The following is a 23,406-nucleotide window of genomic DNA, read 5'->3' on the forward strand; positions in this document are numbered from 1 at the left end:
TCATAGGACTCTGGGACTTGATAATATATCACCACATATTTTGAAGGAATGTGCCAGGGAGTTGACATCTACCTTGAAATATTTCTCTAATATGAGTCTTACATTGGGTCAAGTTCCAAAGGAATGATAGGAAGGCAAGATTGTGCCACTTCATAAGGGTGGTGACAGAACTCAAGCATCAAATTATAGGACTATCTGTGTGTCAGTTGTTGTGGTTAAAGTGTTGGAGAGGCTGGTGAGAACAAGGATCCAGAATTGGGTTGACAACAGTAGTACTATCTTTGATGGACAGCATGGATTTGCTAAAAGGAGATCATATTTTAGTAATCTACTTACTTATTTCAATAAGGTGATGGCTTCATTGGACAAAGGGGATTGATGCACAGTAGTATAGACTTTGCAAAGGCTTTTGATAGATTACGTATTATAAGTTGATAGACTATAGCAGATGGGATTGGATGTTAAGACTAGTACATTGGATTGGAAATTGGCTATCTGATAGGTATCAGCAAATTGTGTATGGGGAAGCAATATCCTAGAAGAGAAAATTCACTACTGGTGTGCCTCAGGTCTGTTTTAAGGCCATTGCTGTTTAACTTGCATGTTAATGATATTGGGGAAGATTTGGATGGAGATATTCTGTTGTTTGCAGATGATGCAAAGTTGGGATGAATTATGAGCAGTATAGCAGATGTTCTTCTGTCCTTACAAGAAGACTTGAATAGATACAGTGAATTGGCATTGGAGTGGGATGCCAGTTCAATGTTGCAAAATGTAAGGTTTTAAAATTTGGGAAACAAAGATGGGATGTAGAATTTAAGCTTGGTGGGAATATATATATATATATTGTTGGAGTTGGAGGAAATAAGAGATCTTGAGTTGATGGTTAAGGATCTAAAATTTAGAGGATACATTGCCAAAATTGGGAGGACAATACAATGAATTCTGGGAATGATGCAGAAGACATTGACTTGTAGAAATAAGGAAATTCTTGTTCCATTGTATAAGGCCCTGATTAGGCTACATATGGACTATTATGCACAGATTTGGTCACTTGGTTTTTCAATAGAATGAAGAGATGTTGGAAAGGGTCCTGAGGCAATTGACTAAGGTAGTTTCTGATCTTGAATGTTGAATATGAAGAAAGGTTGAGAAGATGTAATTTACAGAGTATAGTGAATAGAAGGAAGAGGGGGGTGGTGTGATAGAGACATAAAAGTTAGTAAGGGAATGTTGAAGAGTTTTCTCATAAAATGGTGGGAGATTGGGGAAGAACAAGTGGTCATCCCTGGAAGCTGTATAAGGAGTGTGTGAGCAAGGGTTTTATTAGAAGCAAGTTTTATTATTATTATTCGTGATACCTCTAAGGAGTCCGAAGACTCATCGTGGGAGGACACCCACTATACAACTGTCTCCACCACTACACCGAATCTCTACTACCAATCAACACCATCAGTATATCTCCCCAGCTACTCATATTTACTCTGTCTGAAAGAAACAGTAAATATGAGTAGCTTGTGTCTGTGTCCCTTTCTTCATATGAATATATTTAATATATTTTGTACATTTTTAATATAAACTTAATTCCTTAAATTTACCAAGTGTTTCACTTTTTGATAGAATTTGCAATATATTTCATTCCTGCCCTAATTTTTCCTTTGACTTAATTTTCCAAAATATTAAGGTAGTGCATGTTATGCCAACTGTAAAATATGGTAAAGGGTGTGTGTGTGTGGGGGAACAGTTGTCGACTAATGGGTCACTGAATTATATGCTTTGTTCAAGTGGGCTGCAGCCAGAAAAGTTTAAGAAATGGATATAGTGATGAATAAGAGTGGAGTTAGTGGACTTTTGTCTCCCTTCTGATTTTACACCAACCCATCTTCCTGTACCCTTAATTTCTAACCCCTGATTTATAATGTAGATAACTGAATATTCCACTATATTTTTAGCTAATTTTTTTTAATGTTTTTAACTAATTCACTATGAATAAATATACATGAATAAAATAAGATAAAATAAGAACAACTAAAGATGCCTTCTGGAAAAATAAAGACCTGCTTAGAAGAAGTTCTGTGGGTATCGAGACAAAAGAATGATACGAACATTAGTGTGGCCAGTTTTTGCATATGGAAATGAGACCTGGGTATTCAAGAAGAGAGTAAGACAGTAGATAATGGCCTTTGAAATGTGGTGCTATATGAGGGCTCAGAAAACTTCATAGGCAGATTACGCGACAAATACAGAATTCCTACAGAGATCTTTTTTACAGGAAATGATCCAGAGGAAGATGAGATTGGCAGGACAGGTACTGAGAGGTTCAGCAGGACAGAGAATACTAATAGTTTTAGAAGGAAAAATTATGTGAAAAGGATCAAGCGGTAAAAATCAAAGAACATGGTTTGAAGATATAAGATCATGGACTGGATCACATGACTATGCAGAAACAAAAAGGAAAGCCACCAACAGAGAGAACTGGAAGGACATGGTGTTGCACTCTCTCACTGAGGAAGCTACATGAAGAAAGAAAAGAAAATATACATGAACTTAATAAATAATCAGGTTGGTAACTTGCAGACATATCAGATGTATTTCGTTGACATACTTTGCTGTCTGTATGGCTGTCAGCATACAGGAAGTTATTTAACATAAATAAAAAAATAATTTTTTTATTTAAATTCCCAACATCTGGAATGACAGTTTAATCACATGTATCAGTAGGCATTCCATTTGCATTCTTGTGTAAACTCTGTATGTGAGTTTCGGCATTTAATGATTTCCAAATGTCCTGAATGATTAGTCCTTAGTTTCTATTTATTTAGTGTGCCTTTTGAGTGAATGACCTTGGAAGGCTTCATGTTTGTATGTCCTTTTTTATGAATTTCAAAACTTCTCCCAGTTTGACCTATGTACATATTTCCACAAGAACACAAAATCTTGTATTATTATTATTATCTGACACCTCCAGGGAGTGACACCTCCAAAGACTCATTGAGGGAGAGTGTGGCAACAGCATCGAATGATTGAACCCCTTCCAAATACTAATCATTTAAAATTGTTAACTTATTGCATAAGCCATTAGTAGTAGAGGCTCTACCAATCAACCAACTTTGCTGGCAAATTCCAAGGCATTTTTAAAATGGGACTTTGGGGAATATAGGAAACTTTGTAAGGTTTTAACTGGTTTAAAGGCCATCCTGATTTTGATTGATTTTAATATTTTGCTATATTTCTTGATGAATTGTCAGCATATTATGAAGGATACCATGCCTTCATAATTAATTTCTTGATTATCATGGGAATGAATGTTCATCAGAGAATAAGGTTTCTTTAGTACCTTTTTTTGTGTTGCTAATTTGAAAGAACTGATTAAATAGGATTTGAAGTTCTTTTCTTTTAATATTATCATTTTTGAGTATATTTAATGCTATATTTTTTAAGATTTTGATATATCTAATTTCTGTTGAGAGTGATGGAATGAGTTTGCTTGTAGATACCTGTTTGTGTGAGTTTCTTTCCTGTAGACTTCTAATGATAATCCTCTAGCAATGTTTTTGTTAATAAGGATGTCTAGGAATGGCAGTTTTCTCTACTTCTAATGTGAATTTGATTTTTGGATGGCGATTATTCAAGAAATGTACAAAATCTACAAGGTCTTTATGGATATGTTTCCAAAATGATAAAGATGTCATCAACATATCTCTTGAAGGTCATGTATGCTGTAGTTGATGTTGTGGCTGGGGTTGAAAAATTGCTAAATTTCAGTTATCACACAGAGGCATTATTATTATTATATGGGTATCCCCATGGAGTCAGAAGACTTATTGCAGGAGACCAAAACTATCAAAACATCTATCATACCTCTTCTTGAACTCATTTACAGACTAAGCATTCACAACTGGGTCAGGCAATGCATTTCATTCGTTCACCACTTTCCAAGCAAAAAAATCTAGTTCTCACACCCTTGTTAACCACACTTTTCCTTAATTTCCAGGGATGACCTCTTGTTCTTCCATCATTATCACACAGCTGAAATATTTCCCTTGCATCAATCTTATAAAAACCTTTAAGTAATTTAAATGTTTCTATTATATCTCCTCTTCTTTGCCTATCAACCAACCTCTGTAATCCACAAGCTCTCAATCTATCAATGTAGGGAGCATTTTTTACGCCACTCACCAACTTAATCACTCTCCTCTGAGCCCTCTCCATCAATTCCTCGTCTCCAAGGAATCCAGGCGACCAGACTTGAGCACAATAATCCAAATGTGGAAGTATCAATGCCTTATAAAGAGGAATAACAACCTCTTTATCTCTGGATGTTAGTGTGTTCTTCAATAACCAAGCAATCCTATGTGTTATCTTAGACACCTTAGCAATGTGTCCTCTTCAACTCCCTATCCACTAATACCCCCCCCCAAATCCCTAGCCTCATCAATCTCCTGGAGTACCATTCCATCAATGTGGTACACAGGTGGTAATCTTTTAACCCCAAAATGCATAACTTTACACTTTTCCACATTGAACTGACATCCATTACCTTTTGTCCACTTTGCCAGCTTATTTAAATCATCCTGCAAACTCTCAACATCGGCTTGATTTCTTATCCACAAGATTACTTAGCATTTTGGTTTCATTAAACAGTTGTCTGCCAAAAAATAATATCACAGCATTAGAGGAAAGATGCTTTAAGAAGTTTACACGACAGTGATGAAATCATTATACTTAAAGCGGAAGGGAATTCAACAGTCATTTTAAATATTGTGGATTATGACAACCAAATCACCTGCATGTTATTGGACTCATGCAAATATTCAAAAATGGAACCATGATCCCACTTGGTTGTCACATATAAAAACTAATGATATGATCTCCAGTACTTTTGAATTTACAGATCTTAAAAAAACAACTGAAATCAAGACGCTCAATCAATTCCAAATTATATGGTGTGCATAAAATGGACAACCTCCTCCATCCAGTAGTGGATTGCAACTCCAACATTTTCTCTGACCTAAAGGCATACACACTCCTACTTGAGAAACTCGATGCATTTGCAGATAAAATTTCAAACACACAAATATCTCTATGAGACATATTTAGTAATTTAGACTCAGTTTTGTTATTTATGAACGTCTGTGGAAGAATCAGCAGAGATCCTTTTAGACCTATTTCCTCCTGACATCATGTCTCTTCCATCTTTGCTTAAAATCTTCATTATTTCAAAAGAAAAATTTTACTATCAAATATATGGTCTGTAAATGGGCTCACTTTTATTGCCTACTGTCACTAACTTATACATGGAAATATTTGAGAAAGTAGCAATAGCATAGGTGACCTTAAAACCCCAACGCCTGGTGGAGATGTGCTGATGATATCTTTATCATTTGGAAACATACCAACAAAGACCTTGAAGATTTTGTACGTTTCCTGAATAATCACCATCCGAAAATTGAATTCACTAATGAAGTAGAAATTACCATTCCTAGACATTCTTATCAACAAAAACACTGCTTGTGGATTATCCTTAAAAGTCTACGGGAAAGAAATTCACACAGCCAAGTACCTACAAGCAAGCTCATTCCATCACCCTGAACAGAAATTAGGTATCATCAAAAAATAGAACCTTAAATATACTGAAATCCTAGTTAAGATAAAAAGCCAAATGGCTAGTTTTCTGGCACCTTAATATAGAAAATAAGGGAATAAACATCCTTTGTTGTTTTATAGCCAATAAGCAAAACTTTAGTTTCACTTATTGGCTATAAAACAACAAAGGATGTTTATCCCCTTATTTTCTATACTGAAATCCTATTTAATAAGTTCCTCCAAAATGGCTGCACAAAAAAATGAAACAAAAGAAAAAAACACTTATTTTCTGACCAACCTTCTCATGATAATCCAGAAATTATTTACAAAGGCACAGTGTTTGCACCATACATTGACAATGCATCAAGAAAAACAGCAAGATATTAAAATAAATCAACATTGAAATGCCCTTCAAACCCATTAGCATCTTGCATAGTTTCCTACATTCTCCTAAAGACATAGTCCAATTTTATAAATTTTCTGGAGTATACAAGATTTTGTGTTCTTGTGGAAAGATGTATGTAGGTCAGACTAGGAGAAGTTTCAAAATTCATAAGAAGCAACGCATAAGCAATATTGAAAACAAAAGGGAAGAAAAGGACTCGCAATGCATATCTTCAAAGAACATCACACAGCAAATTGGCAAGCAGTCTCTGTGTCTTATCTAGAAGAGAATTACTTCAACAGATGGCTCAGGTAGCCTTCTGAGATAGCTGTATAACTGAGAGGAGACCTCCACATAGTCTTTAAAGAAATGCAGAGAACCGACCAGGGCTTCTGACCTAATGTTCAATCCTCACCTTCTTGTGGTGCACCCTGTTGGGTATCTACCTGGATACTGAACAAACGAGGATGGGCTGGCAATGTGGGATTTAGCTGACCAAATTGTATTCTTATTGGTTAAACCAAAATAAAAAATGATGGTACAACATGACAAAATTTCATACCTGCTGGGGCGTCGCCCGGTTAAACAAGGCGCCCGTTGTTTTCGCCAGGGAACCAGGGCGAACAGCAAAAAGTCAGTTACTGGAACAAATCTGAAAACACAACTCAATATAAACACAAACCCAACTCAACATCACCAGAGTTAAAGATCAGTACTATCAACATAAGAAGCCTGAATGGCAAAGAAATGGAGCTAGCTGAGGAATTAGATAAGTACCAGATCAACATAATAGGGGTGACTGAAACAAAAAAAGACAAAAACTGGTGAGATCTTTCTGAGCAATAAATACAAAATGTTTAGGCAATGACAATCAAGGAAAAGGAGTAGCCATAATATTCAATACAAAATATGAGGCTAATCTTCTTGAATGCCAGGCAGTCTCAAGTAGAGTGATTGGGCAAATATGAAAATGGGGAACTGGACAATGAGACTTATTTGTGCCTATGGTCTCACAGAAGATTCAACTAAGGTAGAAGTGGAGGAATTTTTTGATGCTTTAGAAAAAGCAACTGACACAATGAAAAAGGAAAAGTTGGTCCTTGTTAGGGATCTGAATAGCAGAGTAGGAAATGAATGTCAGACATATAAAAATATTTTGGGAAAATTTAGAGAAAAGCTAATAATAATGGCAAATGCCTATTGGATTTCTCTTCAGGACATGGACTGGTTATTACTAACACCATGTTCCTACATAAAAATGTGCAAAAATTCACATGGAGAGAAGAGGCAAGGAATAAGAAAAGTCTCATTGACTATGTTATTGTTGATAGTGATATTTTCTTCCTGGTTCAGGACGCCAGAGTGTACAGAGGATTTGAAATTGGAAGTGATCACTATTTAGTCTTGAGCAGGATAAAATTGAATTTCACATTGAAAAGAATAACATGTAAGAAAGTTTTAAAGCGAATAAAAGTTGAGCAGCTCTCAGATGTGAACTGTAGACTAAAATACACAAAGATTATTGAAGAAAAAATGAAAGAGTTTGAGAACAGGAATCAAATTTGGAGATTCAGTGGCAAGCCTTGAAGAAAACCCTGATTGATTCAGCTAGAGAGGCATGTGGTGAGGTTCTCTGCAAGGAGAGAAAAATCAGGACTCCATGGTAGACACAGGAAGTTAAAGAGGCAGTGAAGGAAAAGAAGAAATTTTATCAAAAGTTCCTGGCAAATAAGTCAGCTTTAGCTCTTACAGAATACAGAGACAAATGTAAGAAAGCGAAACACTGTGTAAACTAGCTAAACAAAAGTCATGGGAGGACTTTAGCAAGAACATAGAAAATAAATATCAAGAAGGTGGCAAAATATTCTGGAGGTTGTTGAAGAAGCTTAGGAATGGAGGAAAGATTGCTGTAAAAGGAGTTAGAGATGATAAAGGTGACATAAAAACAAGAGAAAAGGATATCCTTGAAATATGGAGTAATTACTTCGAAAAATTGCTAAATGAAACACGCAGTGATAGCACAGTAATAAAAAACACTGACCAGGCATGCAGTCAGGAATACATATCCATACTTGAAGTAGAAAAAGCCATCAAAGGCTTGAAATGTGGAAAGGCAGCAGGAGTAGATGATGTTCGACCAGAAATGCTGAAATGTGGTGGTGTAAAATTCTTACAGTGGCTGCACTGCATAATTAAGAAAGCCTGGACAGAGGGACGAATTCCCACTGATTGGAGTAGAGCTCTAATAGTGCCCATATATAAAAAGGGAAATAAAACTGAATGTGAGAATTACAGAGGTATTTCCCTACTGAGTGTTCCTGGCAAGATCTATGCAAGTATACTTGAGAAACGGTTGAGAAGAATTGTGGATGAAAAGCTTGGTGAAGAACAAGGTGGATTCAGACCAAATAGAGGCTGTCAGGATCAGAACTTCACTTTACGACAAATAGTCGAGAAAGTATGGGAATATAACAGAGATCTGTATTTAAGGTTTGTCGATCTGGAAAAGGCATATGACAAGGTGCCAAGAGAGAAGCTATTCAATACGCTACAGTTATATGGTGTCAGTGGGGCATTATATCAAGCAATACTTAGTCTTTATTCGAGTTGTAAGTCAGCAATTAGAATTGAAGGAAGTACAGGAAGATGGTTTAATGTTAAATCTGGTGTTAGACAAGGATGTACATTATCCCCTCTGTTATTCATTATCTATATGGATCACATTATGAAGGAAAGTGGTATTAAACATGATATCAGAATTGGAGATGTTAATGTCAGCTCTTTGCTTTATGCGGATGATGTTATACTTCTGAATAAATCCGCTACAAGTTTGCAAGATTCCCTGACTAAATTGAATAGCTGTTGTAATAAATATGGTATGAAGATCATCATTAAAAAGACAGAGACAATGAAAATAGGTAGAATTGTTGAAAATGTCAACTGTGTTGTGAACAGGAAATCTGAGGAACAAGTAAAACATTTCAGCTACTTATGCATGATTTTTAGTGAAGATGGTAAATTAAATATGGAAATAGACAACAGAATCAACAAAGCTGGTATGGTAGGAAGTCAATTGAATAAATTCATATGGAATAAGAGAAATTAGTCGGAACACTAAATTAGCTGTATACAAGATGGTGTTCAAACCAGTTTTAACTTATGGATCTGAGAGCTTGGTCAGAAGTAAAACACTTGACCAATGACTAGAGACCGCAGATATGAGAGTCCTGAAAAAGATTAGAGGCATGAACAGATGGCATCAATGGCAATATCATATTAAAAACGAGGATATTAGGAAAAAACTTGACATTGTTGGCATCGAGGAGTGCGTTAGCAGAGCTGATCTCAGGTGGTATGGTCACTTAAACAGAATGGGCGAGGAACGATTAGCAAAACAAGTGTTCTCTGTCAGGTTGGCAGGAAAACGACCGAGAGGAAGACCAAGATATAGGTGGATTGATACGGTACAAAGTGCCTTAAACGATAGAAATATAAGATCTGATAATGATAATATTGGAGTCTTGACAAGTAATAGACTGATTTGGAGGAAAATTGTAGATAGGAAGTTAGTAATGATGTAAATTTTTCATGTAGTACTATCATATCCAGTACACCCCTTGAGGGTACATGGTAGGAATTTGATGATGATTAATATGTAACATTCACGACTTTTCCTGTGCCAGCAATTGCATATAGAGTTTACATAATGTAGAGACTGCAAGTAACATGTTATTAAACTATCATTCGAAACTTTTTTTGATGTATAGAAATCACAGCTATTGGGGAATATTTCATTTTTTTTTCATTTTTTACTTATATTAAATAACTTCCTGAAGATGCTGTCAGCCAATGCAGACAGCAGAATGTGTTGAAGAAATACATCTTGTTTTATTAAATATAAATGTTTACGATTTGGAATCTAGTTATTTATTAAGTTAGTGTATCATATTATCCCATATAATTTTAATGTTTTGAAGAACTGTTCTCTTGTCATTTTCCAGATCTTCAAAACTTTGAGCTCCTTGTTATAATCCTGTGATTTCTTAAATAGGTACAGTGCTATAAAGTGAGGATCTGACCCTGACAACCTCTATTTTGCCCAGATCCAACATCCTCTTCCGTAAATTTTTCACAGCTGCTTGTGGATGCTTGTATAAATTTTACTAGGAACTTTAATAAAATTCCTTAGCAATTTTCACAATTATATTTATTCCCTTTTTTCTCTGCTCTAGTTACTGGGAATTCAACCTTTCAAATTATGCAGTGTATCCATCCACTAAACTTACACCTCCTTATTTGAGTATTTCATCTAATGTTACTTTTCTATTTCTAGTATTGATAACTTCTAATTGCATTCCTTGAATATTTTCCACCACATTTTTGTCACTTCATGTTTCATATAAGTCTTCCACATTAATTACTGCAGACATCACAAATACCTCTAACTTCAGTTTTATGTCAGCTTTATCATCTGATTTCTCTTACAGATCTCTTATTTCAAAGCTTTTCAGTTGCCTCCAGAAAATTTGTTACATTTGTGATATTCTTACCATCATGTTGGAGGTTTAATGGAATATTTTTAGCACTGGGAAAGGATTAAAACTAATTTTAATGCTTCCTAATTTTAATGTTTCTCAAATTTTAGGAAGTTTTATGCAACCATATTTATTTAAATTCGGTTCATTTCTGAGTGTTGCTGCAGATTCTAAAACAGTCTTTCTTTTTTGAATTTACTATGGTGGAACATGGTCTGCAAGGCCAGATTGACCATAGTCACGATTGCATATGTATGATTTCTGTTCTTCTAAACAGATGGTTGCTGATCTGCCTTCTGTCTGAATCCTGTAATCCTTTCCCAGTGCTGAAAATATTCCATTAACCCTCCTACCGGCCAAGGTGGATGAAATAGCAAGACTACCCCAGACTTTTTCATGGATCAAAACTTCATCGGCATTCTATCAAGTATTTACCCTCCCCCGCTGTTAATTCTTAATGGTGATTTGAGAGCCATTAGAGGATTAACTGTGGTCGAGCGACTTTTGTGTCACTTGTCTTTACATGTACTCTGTTACTTTGAATTTTCTTCACTGTACTAGGATATTTGATCGTTTTTTTTTTTTTTTTTTTTTTTTTTTTGCTGAACAATTTATTTATTGTGTCTCTTTCAAAATAGAAGTTTCATATCTGCCAAAATAAATAATCAATCCTGAAATGACCACAGATCAGCATTTGCAATGAATATACTTTAGTAATAGTTAATTTCCTTCGCTTTACTGACAATATAGATTCTTTTTCACGGATTTTCTTTTTACGTTTAAAATATGTTGTTCAAATATTTATATTTGTAAATAACATTTAGTGAAATAAATGACATTTTGCTGCTTTCTTTGCAAAATACCTTTATATTGTCACATTTCAATTTCAGGAACGTTTTTTTTTTAATGAACAACAAATGATTATAAACTGTATTACTCGGTTTCTGATATGGTGTCTTTTTTAGTATCAAAAATTTATACCTAACAGTATTTTATCAGAGACTCTTTGCCGCCGCCTTCTGAAAATTGCAATAGAGGGTTTTTTTTTTTTGTAGGATGCACATTACTATAATATCCAGTACTTAACCACTGCAGATACGTTAAAAATATAATAGGAAGGATATCCTGTATGGAATGATTAAAAATTTATGCTCATTTTTAGGATTTATTACTGCAACCCCCCCTCCCTCCCCTGTCCCAGAACTGAGTTGCATAACTACTTTAAATTTCTACAGTTTTGAAAGCTTTCAGACGGTATTCAAAATCTCTTATGAGATTTTGAATACCGTTTATTTCAGTTTACCATTTTGACAAAAGAAATAAAGCAATAATATTTTGTATATTCTAAGTGTATAATTCTGTACTCTTTCTTTGAATATGAAATCAGCGATCTGCTGAAATTATTCTAAGATCTAGAAATACTATGCTGTATTTTCAACATGTAAAACTGTATACCACACAAAGAAATTTCAATTGTGTTATTTCTGTTTCTTTTTTTTTAAAAAAAAAAATCTAAATATTACTACTTCTATTTCTGCTGATTGCTATTTCTGAAATACGTCTTAGAAATGCTGGACAATAATCCTCTTACCTAGAGAAAAAGCTTAAAGTCTTAGATTACTCTTTGGAGAAACACAAGACAGAACGTTTCCGAGAAGTCGAACTAAATTGCCTCAAGCAAGAATGTCTTGTTTTGTTTTCTGTTGTTCAGATATCCTAACACAGTAAAACTGACATTTCTTTTACAGGCTGATGAATTATTTATGCCAAAATGATTTCTTTATTTATAGTGATCAGTTTCACTTTGATTATCGAAAAATTCTAAATTATTTGATAATTATCTTGAAAAAAATTACTGCCATTGCTGCTCTTGCTTGCCATCTCACAAATGAATTGTATATTGGGTATACTTTCTAATATTCCTTTCTGCCCAATAACAAGTTGTAGACTAACAGAGATTACTAACTCCCCCCCCCCCCCCCACACACACACTGGGAACCTGGTCAAAAGAACATACCCAGAAGGCAGCACACTAAAGTAACTTGTGCAATAACTGAATATTTTACAGGCAGAAATTCCTTGTTCTGTTTTTCCATCTTTCTGATTGATTATCAGACATTCGAAGCATATTCTGATATTGCATTTGTAGGATGACAGTGTTTTTAAATATTAATTTACCCTATTAGCCAATGTCACATAACTTCCTGATTTACTATAATAGGGAAATAATATGTATATTTTCTGATTTATAATTTGCTAATTTATAATAATCACCACATAGTTTCAGTATCAAAAAATTAAAGTTATGTGGAACAATTACTAGAGAAAAATAACGAATTAAATAAAAACTGTACCTATGTTTCATAAGAGTTTTCGGGTGTGTGATAGTGATGCAACGGGGGGGTAAACTATCAGAGGTGAAATAAAGTTCAATTCTATTGTGAAAGGAAATAAAATTTCACATTTGATGCATTTGATATACATATTTTGAATGATAAAAATAAGCAAATGTATCACTTACTTTAAAAATTGGAGAATAAAATATCTGAATTATGCAGAAAATATCTCTAACTGTTAATTTCATTTTGTAATGACAAATTATACAGGGAAACCAAGAAAGTGAAAGTACAAAGAACAGTAGATTACTATATAATATAAAGAAAAAATTTAGTGATATGATTAAAGAATTTCATGTTATTCTCTATAAAGCAAAGTTGCTCCAGCGTGTCCTAAAGGAAATCTGTGAAGTATTATTCGATTTCGATGGTTTTGTACAAAAATAAAAATAATAGAATCTGGAACGTCGGCAGTCGGTTTTATTTTCTTTTTTTTAAAGAATATTTCAAATAATTATCGTGAATTAATTTCTTCGAGAACAAAGAAAAATGTTTTGTTTAGAAAGCTATTAGAAAAAAATTAGTGCAAAAAAATTAAAAATGAAATTGGTTCTCCAAGGTAAGGCAATATTTAAGTGAAGAAATTATGCAAGACCTTTATTTTGTCCAGAAATTAAAATTGTATTGTACAATAAAAAGAGAAAACAAAAATATAAATAATTTCTCTATTTTTAGTCTGTCCTATATAACTAAAATCCAGTTACCCAGCATAGAACAAGGAAGTGCATTTCTTGTTATAGACAACTGAGAGGTAGCTAGGAAAGTGAGATAATCTGATTTACCGTTCTCTTCAGCATGAGGGCTTATCACATCTAATGGATATGAAAGTCCAATTGCACTTCTTATCCAGGTTCTTTAAACAGGTGAGCTGAATCCAACATGATGTCCCATGTTTGAAATTCATTTCCTGTTTTGGACCTATGGAACCAGGTATTTCAATAGCAATATATAAGCAATATATACATAGACCATAACATATGCAGTTAACATCATATACTCTGCAGCATTAATTGCTTTAGTTATAACCAACCACATCTATAATTATGACAACTACAATTGCTGCAGAAGACAGCTTAAAAAGCAAAACAACAGTAACAAAAAAAAAATTATTAGGGTTTAAATGCTGTTACAGTATATGTAAATTGTAGTGGAAAAATTAGTGGATCTCAAGCGAACATTTTCTGTTTCTGCACTTGCCATGCTCTTGGCCAGCACATTTCACTCACCAACTCCATGCAAAAAATCTGATACCCAACTTGCACTTTTTTATGTCTTTTAGGATTGGCTTCTTATTCTGTTCTTCTTACTCTCTGTGAAAAACCTGTTCACCATATTCTAGTTCAAACATTTCACCAACCTATGTCTTAATCATATACTCCTCCTCTTCCTATCCCAGTCTCTGTAAATGGTATTCTCTACTTTACTCTTCTCTGAAACTTCCAAAATTCCTCCATCCTATTGAAAAACCAGATAACAAATTTGTACACAGTAATCCAGATGTGGTCTTGTACAGTGGAAATATAATCTCCAGGTTTGAGATACATTTATCAAGAAGTTCAGTCACTTGAGTTATGATAGAATATGTGAAATAAAGGCATAGTTGAGTAATTAAATTTTGAAATTTCCAAAGCAAAAAAATAAAGGAAGGTTTCTTGTCGAACATGTTATTATTACGTGACACCTCTAAGGAGTCCAAGGACTCATCATGGGAGGGCACTCTACTCCACACTGCTACACACCTGTCTCCCCTACTACTTAATTCTCCTACTACACACAATTACCATCAGTGCCATCTATTGCCCATCACCACCTTTTCTGATAAAAGATGTGAGTACACTTAACTAATACTTTCAATATTTCACCTCAGTCACTGAGACATCTTCAAGAATTACAACTAACTCTTGTAGCACACACTCAAATACAACACAATACTAAGTGAAACATGTGGGTAACTGAAGTCCTATCTAGGTGGTGTGCCTTCTATGGATGTTTGTAGGTGATGCTCCACAATAGTAAATTCAAAAAAGAAAGACTGTTTTTAGAATCTGCAGCTGCACTCAGACATCAACAATTTAAATAAATACAGTTGCATAAAACTTCCAAAAATTTAGGAAACATTAATTATCAGAGATCCCACTTTACATCCTAGGCCACCTATAAATGCCCATAGAAGACAAACCACCTAGATAGGACTTTAGAGTGTAAAGTAGCTTTTAATCCTTTCCTAGTTCTGTATTCCATTAAACCTCCAATTTGATGTCCTCACAGTACTTAAGCCTCAACAGATGTGTTAGATATAGTTAAACTGTAGACCAGTTTTAAAACTGCATAAGGACTATCTCAGCATAAGTAGTATTTTCACTTCCACCTTTTAAAATAGAAAGATACATGGAAAAGTAAGATGAGTGAGATACAGAAACCGTTGGTTGAATTTTGGTCAAAAAAAGCAAAGGTGGTTTTAAAAATTGGAAGTAAATTTTTATATTGATGTAATTTTTAGATTAACTTTATTGGCTGACCTCAAGTGCATTTGTATTTATACAGTTGACTCTCACTGTACCAAACTTGTAGGGATCATAATTTTGTGATATTTAGTTATCCTCTGCATTCCATAAGGTTGGTCCATTTCCTTCACATACCTGTCTTATTGGATGGGAATTTTGAGTATTTGTTACATTGTATTGAGTTTGTTATAATGGGTATCGTAGATTTCATTCACCAAAGGAATCTATTCAAATCTGAATTCAAATCTGTAATGTCTTAGTACTATGGTTTGGTGAAAAGCTGTAATTTAGAAACCCTATTATAGAAATCAAACGTGCAATTTTTCAGACTACTTAAGGCTTCTGAAAGTAGTGTGCTGCTCTTAAACTGGGCATTGAAATTCATTTCCTATCCAAAGGCATTGACATCCATGCTTGAAATGGGATTTGAATCCAGAGTCTATTGACTGGAGACCTGATAGGCTGGATATCTGTTCAGCTAGCCATGCTCCCAAAGTTTGCTATACTGAGAGTCAATTCTGTTGTTGTTTTTATTGCTTATTAAATCATAATAGTTAGTTATAAATATTTTCACTCCTTTTCAATATTTAGATATGGTTAAAAGAAGAGATAAAACAAGTCGCAGGCCAATTTTACAGCTGGATGATGACCGTCAGTGTAAGTAATTCTTTCCCCTTGTCCACTGGAATAATTGTAATTCACTTTTATGGTACATATTGTACCATAAAAGTGAATATCATAAAAGTACCATAAACATGCTCATAAAGAATGTCACTTAATTTTCTGTGTTATAAAATGACACTTGTCTGTCACATTGGTTAGGGTGTCCATGTTTGAGATTGTATTATTATGTTTATTACTTGGCATCTCCATAGTATCCAAGAACTTGGAATGTGAGGCTATCCCACTATTTGTATATATGTGTATATTTTTATATACATATTTTAAGTAAAAATTAATACAGCAGACAACTTATGTTAATATTTTGATTATATAAAATTTTCACCAAGATATCAATGGCAACTTTGGTATGAATTCAAAATTAAACAAAGCAATAACATAACAAAAACTTTCAGTTAGTCAACATAAATATATTTCTTTTAATTGTGTTGTGGTACATCTCATCAGCGGGTGTGCATTAGTATTACATCCTTGCTGGAAAGTGTAATATCATTGCATTAGATCTCCATGCCATTTGAAAAATATTAACCTTAAAGCTGCAAAAAAAGATGGAGAACAAAAAAGAACTGCATGCAGACAGGCCATTTATCATCATGCTGTTACTCTAGACTGGTGTATGCTCTGATCAGTTTCCTGTTTTGTTAGCAGAAAAACTTTGCTCATCCTGCATGAGACATTAGCTTACTTTACTTTGAAAAAGTCTATACAGTCATCCCTTGACTTACGTCAGTTCGAAGATATGTCCGTGATCCCATAAGGGAATAAATAATATTTTTGGAAATACTTTTGAACAAGACGCAAGCGAGCGTAAGGTAAAGCATGCACAGTGGCAACAGTGCTTTCAATGCAACCTCCCTCGGCAGTCGGCATGTGTCTTCAACAGTTCCTCTGTTGATTTTGTGTTTGAGAAATGTGTTATTTGTGTATTTATTGTTAAATATTTCGCGATGTTTTGTGCAACATGGCCCCTACATGCACAATCAAAAAACCTAGTGAAAAATCATAGAAAAAGAGGCAATTGATCTTGAAACGAAGTTGCAAATTATAAAGCAACATGAAGCTGATAAGCCCCTCAATGTGATTCCATATGATTTCGGATGGTCTCATTCTACAGTAACAACCATTTTGAAAAATAAGGATAAAATCTTAGAGGCTGTGAAAGGATCTGCTTCCATTAAATCAACGATAGTGACGAAGCAACGACAAGGTCCTATCTGTGATTTGGAAAAGCTACTTGCATCATGGATAGAGGACCTGAACCAAAAGTGCATACCCCTTAGCACTAGGACCATAACCGCCAACGCACTAAGTCTTTTCAATATGTTGAAGAAGAAAGCAGGACCCGATTACTACTACGAATTCAATGCTTCTTCCGGTTGGTTCATGATATTCAAGCAGCATTTTGTGCTGCATAATGTGAAAATGTATGGGAATCTGCAAGTGCTGAGAAGGTTGCCAAAAAGTTTGTGGAAAAATTGGATAAAATTATTATATAGGAAAATTATTTGCCACAGCAAATATTTAACGTGGATGAGACGTCCTTGTTTGAAAAAAGTGCCAGCAGACATTCATCCGCAAAAAGCTAAAATCTATAACTAGTTTCAAAGTTCTTAATGCCCTTATTACGATTCTATTACAGGTAATGTGGCTGGATATAAGCTGAAACCATTTGATATGGCACAGTGAGAATCCACAAATCTTCAAAAACATTAGCGAGCATATTCTCAGTTCATTATCAGAGCAATAAGAAGTTGTGGATGACTCAAAAATTGTTTGAGGACGCCTTAATCAACTGTTTTGCGAGTGAAATAAAAAGCTACTGTGTGAAAGAAAACGTAGAATTTCAAATTTTATTAATTCTAGATAATGCTCCAGGTCATCCATCTTATAGTGGTGATCTTCTCCAAGTTCAAGGTCATGTTTCTCCCTCTGAACACTACTTCATTGATCCAACTGATGGATTAGGGAGTTCTTGCAGTGTTTAAGGCTTATTATCTATGGAGAACTTTTTCACAAGTCATTTCTGCTACTGAAGGAAATGACCAGACTCTCATGCAATTCTGAAAAACATTAAATATTTTTCATGCTATTAAAAATATTGCTGTGGCTTGGGATGAAGTGACCTCTCAATGTATGAGTGTCATATGGGAAAAAAAAAGACATTAAAAAGGTTTGTGCATGATTTTGGAAGTTTGTAATAGTGGGCCTAGCAGACAATCTGAATCTCGAAGTGAATGATGACGACATAATTCAACTCATTGAAAGTATTGAAAGTCCTCCCCTGAAGAGTTGACCAAGGAAGAAATTGGTCGAACTGGAGGAACAACTGTTGCAGAAGAAAAAAGGAAGAGGGAAAAGAGAAACAGGAAGAGGTAGTTAAACAATTTACAGTGAAGGGTCTTGAAGAAATGTTCTTTGCCGTTAGCGATGTTCTCAAAACGGCTGAAGACGTGGACCCCAATGTTGAACGCTTTTTAATAATAGAAACGAAAGTACATGATGCGCTTACTTGCTATGAACAAATTTATGATGAAAAGAAGAGGAATAAGCAAAGCTCATTGGACATTTTCATCAAAAAACAAAGGTTACACAAGAAGAGGTCCGTGCGGTTAGCCTAGTGGCTTTGCACTTAGCAACCATATGCCTGGGGAAGGAGGGTCCTAGGTTTGATTCCCGTCGGCGACGTGAGGAGCTAAAAGATCTTCCTCAGCCATAGCCAAGTTAGCCGGTCTTGGGCATGCACAGCAGGGTTTTTTCCGCCAGTTTATCTGAGGTTTTTCATTCCGCAAGCAGGCAAACCAGCCCCGTGAACACACAGGAATACAGCCAGGAATACTTAGAGGCATGGGGTGACCATCCTATCCTCATACTTTGGTTACAAAATCCAAGCATGCTTGGAAGGTCGTGGGCCCTAAAGGCCTGTTAAAGCCCTTAGGATAGGACACAAGAAGAACCACAGCCTGATTGTTCACACAGGAAAGGTAATGAAGATATGATTGTGGAGGAAGATTTGGGTGATTATTCTCCTGTTTTATAGTGGCAGTAACACACAGTACAGTTTTATAATATGGTTTAAAAATTAAAATGACAGTATACTTATTACAGTTAAGTCCCTAACCCCTATAACTCTGTTGATTTAATGTATCGACTTACGTCCTGCCCGATGAAACAGAACCCGGACGTAAATGAAGTCGAGGGATGATTGTATAAAGGTTCCTTGCATCAGTGAAATGTAAACGTAGGTCTTCTCTGGCCAATGAATGCATCCTTAAATTTCACCTTTTTACTTTATAATTCTCTAGCTAAGCAGTGTTTACAAATTATGAATATTTTGTGACACTTATTGTAAGACCTAGCAGCCAAAAGGAACGGTCCTTAAGAAACCAGTTTTAATTCTTGTGTATTTTATCCAGAATTGCTTGGTCTTGGCTTTAACCACGTGTTGTTTTTGAGGATTATGATAGAAATCATGCTACATTGCTTGAAGTCTATTATGGAAAAAGCTGTTCTAAATAGCATACATGGAATCACAAGTGAAAATATTATCTTTTAAATAGATCTAGGATGAGTTGTTAATAATCGTTAAACATGGTATAACAAATTTTCTCTGAAAATAAACAATAAAATGCCACCTCTGAAAATGTAGCATCTACCCAAAAGTTGACATTTTAAAGAGCATTAATTAAAAAGTTAGTTTTTTGGAGGAAACATAAACTAGAAATGAAAGGATATACACTTCAGTTTTTTGAAATGAAAAAAAATACTCAGAAATTAAATAAATATATATAATTATTTAAATTAAGGGGATATTAAATCCCCTTAACTTAATTAAAATGATGTTTACGTTGCCGAAATGAAGCCTATTGGCTCTTTATTTTAAATAATATATATATATATATATGTTAAAGATACCAAGCAATTTTAAACCTGGTTTTACTCCATTTTTCCTAAGTAAGCAAACAGACAAAAATGTCAAGTTTGCGTCTGCAAGTGATGCAAGACTAGCTGATCCTACAGGTAGTGCAAGACCAAGACAACTCGTGGTAGGGGTGGAACAAGCTCCGATCACTAATCTTAATATTTACCCTTAATGCCAAAACACATCTCCAAGAAGGGGATGTATGATGTTTTGTATTAAAGGCAAGGGGCCACTACCCAGACCGGTTTCGACCTTGGTCTTGCACTACCTGTAGGATCAGCTAGTCTTGCATCACTTGCAGGCGCAAACTTGACATTTTTGTCTGTTTGCTTACTTGGGAAAAATGGAGTAAAACCAGGTTTAAAATTGCTTGGTATCTTTAACATAATTATACCCAAGGTAAAAATAACTTCTACATCTATATCTCCTCCTGAGATTTTTATTTAATAAGGTTAAAACACCTTATGGTAACTTGTTTTGGTAAAATACTTACAAGCTCTGTATTACTAAATCTTGGTATTTCTAGCCTAGCTCCCACTGATGAGACCTTAAAAAAAGGTCGAAACCGGTCTGGGTAGTGGCCCCTTGCCTTTAATACAAAACATCATACATCCCCTTCTTGGAGATGTGTTTTGGCATTAAGGGTAAATATTAAGATTAGTGATCGGAGCTTGTTCCACCTCTACCACGAGTTGCCTTGGTCTTGCACTACCTGTAGGATCAGCTAGTCTTGCATCACTTGCAGGCGCAAACTTGACATTTTTGTCTGTTTGCTTACTTGGGAAAAATGGAGTAAAACCAGGTTTAAAATTGCTTGGTATCTTTAACATAATTATACCCAAGGTAAAAAAAAAAAAAATAACTTCTACATATATATAGTCTACCCATGGTCAAGAGAACCATAGCTGACGGAGTGCTAAGAAGAGTCAATTCATGTTAAAGGGGAGAAAAGAATAAGAGATGTATGAATTCGTCACCAACATGTGAAATCGCCTGCTTAGTACGTAAAATTTTCCAACTGTTATACAAGCAAAATAGTTACCACTTCAAAAATTAGAATGCTCATAAAAGAAAAGCTAATTTTCCGATGTGTAATAATAAATGCTCATCCCACAAAACGGATAGATTACCTATTATCGGAATGGATTTGCCTTCTTCTGCCATGCACAGAAGTGTCAAGGGTTCTCTCATCTCTGTTCGAACTCTCTCTATATTTGTGGGTGTGTCTGTTGCTATTATTTTTCCTTTTAGTATTCTCAGGGGGGAAAAGGAAAACGTTGCTATTAGATCTGAAGGTTACGATGACCAAGGAAGACCTCCATTTCAAGAAAGTAGGCAACCAGGCATATAGTGGAGAGGCAAGCTACTGATTCTCTTGACTTGTACTAGGATAAGTTGTACCATCTTGTAGAAACCAGACTCCATTCTTGATTTATTATTGCTCTCCTATACCTCCCAGAAATGTAATAATCATTGCTTGTTCATGGTTATTATAACCATACCATCCTCTTGGTTAGGTGCAGTATTTGCTGTAATTTTCAGTGATTTTTGGACAATCTGGTCTTTCAGACTGCTACTAAATCATTTTCTCAGAATGCTTTTACCCATCTTCATGCTTTGTTTACTCTTTTCATTCTGTGCATTTTCAAAATGCACAGAACAAGAATTTTGTTCTGTGTTGTTGAGCAAGATGAAATTGAATTTCATACTGAAAAGAAGAGCATGTAAGAAAGTTTTAAAACGAAAAATTGATTAGCTTTCTGAGGTGAACTGTAGACTCAAATATACAAACATCTTCTGAGAAAAAAAATGAGAGATTGAAAACAGAAACCAAACCTTGGAGATTGAATGGCAAACCCTGGGGGGGGGGGAAGAAGATTGATTCAGCCAAAGAGGCATATGGTAAAGTTGTCTGCAGGGATAGAAAAATCTGAACTCCATGGTGGACTGGAAGTTAGAGGCAGTGAAGGAAAAGAAGAAATCATATCAAAAGTTCCTGGCAATTAAATCAATGTGTGATCTTAGAGAATGCAGAAAAAAATGTAAGAAAGCTAAGCATCTTGTAAAACTAACTAAACAGAAGTCATAGGGAGACTTTAGTAAGAACATAGAAAATAAATGTCAGGTAACAAAATATTCTACAGGCTATTGAAAATGCTTAGAAATGGAGAAAAGATTATAAAAGGAATCAAACACGATAAAGATATTCTATTATTATTATTAAGAGAGACCTCCAGGGAGTCAGGGAATATTCTCTGTCTGGAGTAATCACTTTGAAAGACTGTTGAATGAAACAAGCAGTGTTAACACAGTAGTAGAAAGTGCTCAACAGGAGTGCATTCAGGAATACATATCAATACTTGAAGTAGAAAAAGCTATCAAAAACCTGAAATGTGGAAAAGCAGCTGGAGTCCATGATATTCAACCAAAAATGCTCAGATATGGTGGTATAAAGTTTTACAATGTCTACACTGCATAATTGAAGGCCTGGTCACAGGGTTGAATTCTGGATAATTGGAGTAAAGCTTTCATAGTATCCATTTATAAAAAAAAAAAAAAAAAGGAGTGATGAAACAGAATTACAAAGGAATTTCCCAGTATGTCAATTTATGCAAATATGTGTGAGAAAAAGGCTGAGAAAAATTGTGGAAGGGCTTGGGGAAGAACGAGCTTGATTCATTCCACACAGAGGTTGTCAGGATCAAATTTTCACTTTGTGAGAAATAGTAGAGAAATCATGGAAATATAACAAGGATCCATATTTAAGTTTTCTAGATCTGGGAAAGGCTTATGACAAGTTGAAAAACTGTTCAAAACACAAGTATATAGTGTAAATGGGACATATCAAGCAATAATTAAGTGAAGCAAGTACAGGAAGATATTTTAAATCAGGTGTGACACAAGGGTGTATGTTATCTCCACTGTTTATTCATTCTATATGGATCATATTATGTAGGAGAGTAGTATTGAACCTGATATCAAAATTGGAGAGGTTAATCCCTGCCCTTTACTTTACAGGTAACGTTATATTTCTCAGTAAATCTAGTACAAAGTCTGAAGAATTCCCTGACTGTATCGAATAACTGCTATATTAAGTGTGGTGTGAAAATAGACTAAGACTATGAAAATTGCCAGGAACATTGAAAACATCAACTGTATTCTCAATGGAGATCTTGCAGAACAAGTAAAACATTTCAGCTGTTTACACAAAATTTTTAAAGAAAATGGCAAATTAAATATGGAAATAATAAGAATTAGCAAAGCTGGCATGACAGGTAGTTGGGTGAATAAATTTATATGGAATGAGAGGGGAAATTAATCAAAACACTAAACTAGCTGTATACAAGGCAGTGTTCAAACCAGTTTTAACTTATGGATCTGAGAGATTGGTTAGAAATAC

The 23,406-nt window shown here is 34.8% G+C and overlaps 1 protein-coding gene across 1 annotated transcript in view; it reads left to right on the forward strand.

Moving 5' to 3' along the window:
• Window positions 1–23,406, forward strand: part of LOC150092545 (uncharacterized) — a 335,783-nt gene that overhangs the window by 10,076 nt on the left and 302,301 nt on the right. Inside the window, exon 2 of the mRNA XM_090414232.1 lies at window positions 15,998–16,063. Within this exon, the coding sequence (XP_090270358.1) occupies window positions 16,000–16,063 (64 nt within the window). The 5' untranslated portion in view covers window positions 15,998–15,999. The remainder of the gene's footprint in view (window positions 1–15,997; window positions 16,064–23,406) is intronic.

Source organism: Typopeltis vanoorti, chromosome 25 (assembly GCF_054136105.1).
Source record: "Typopeltis vanoorti isolate ZY-2024b chromosome 25, IOZ_Tvanoo_1.0, whole genome shotgun sequence".
NCBI lineage: Eukaryota > Metazoa > Arthropoda > Arachnida > Uropygi > Thelyphonidae > Typopeltis > Typopeltis vanoorti.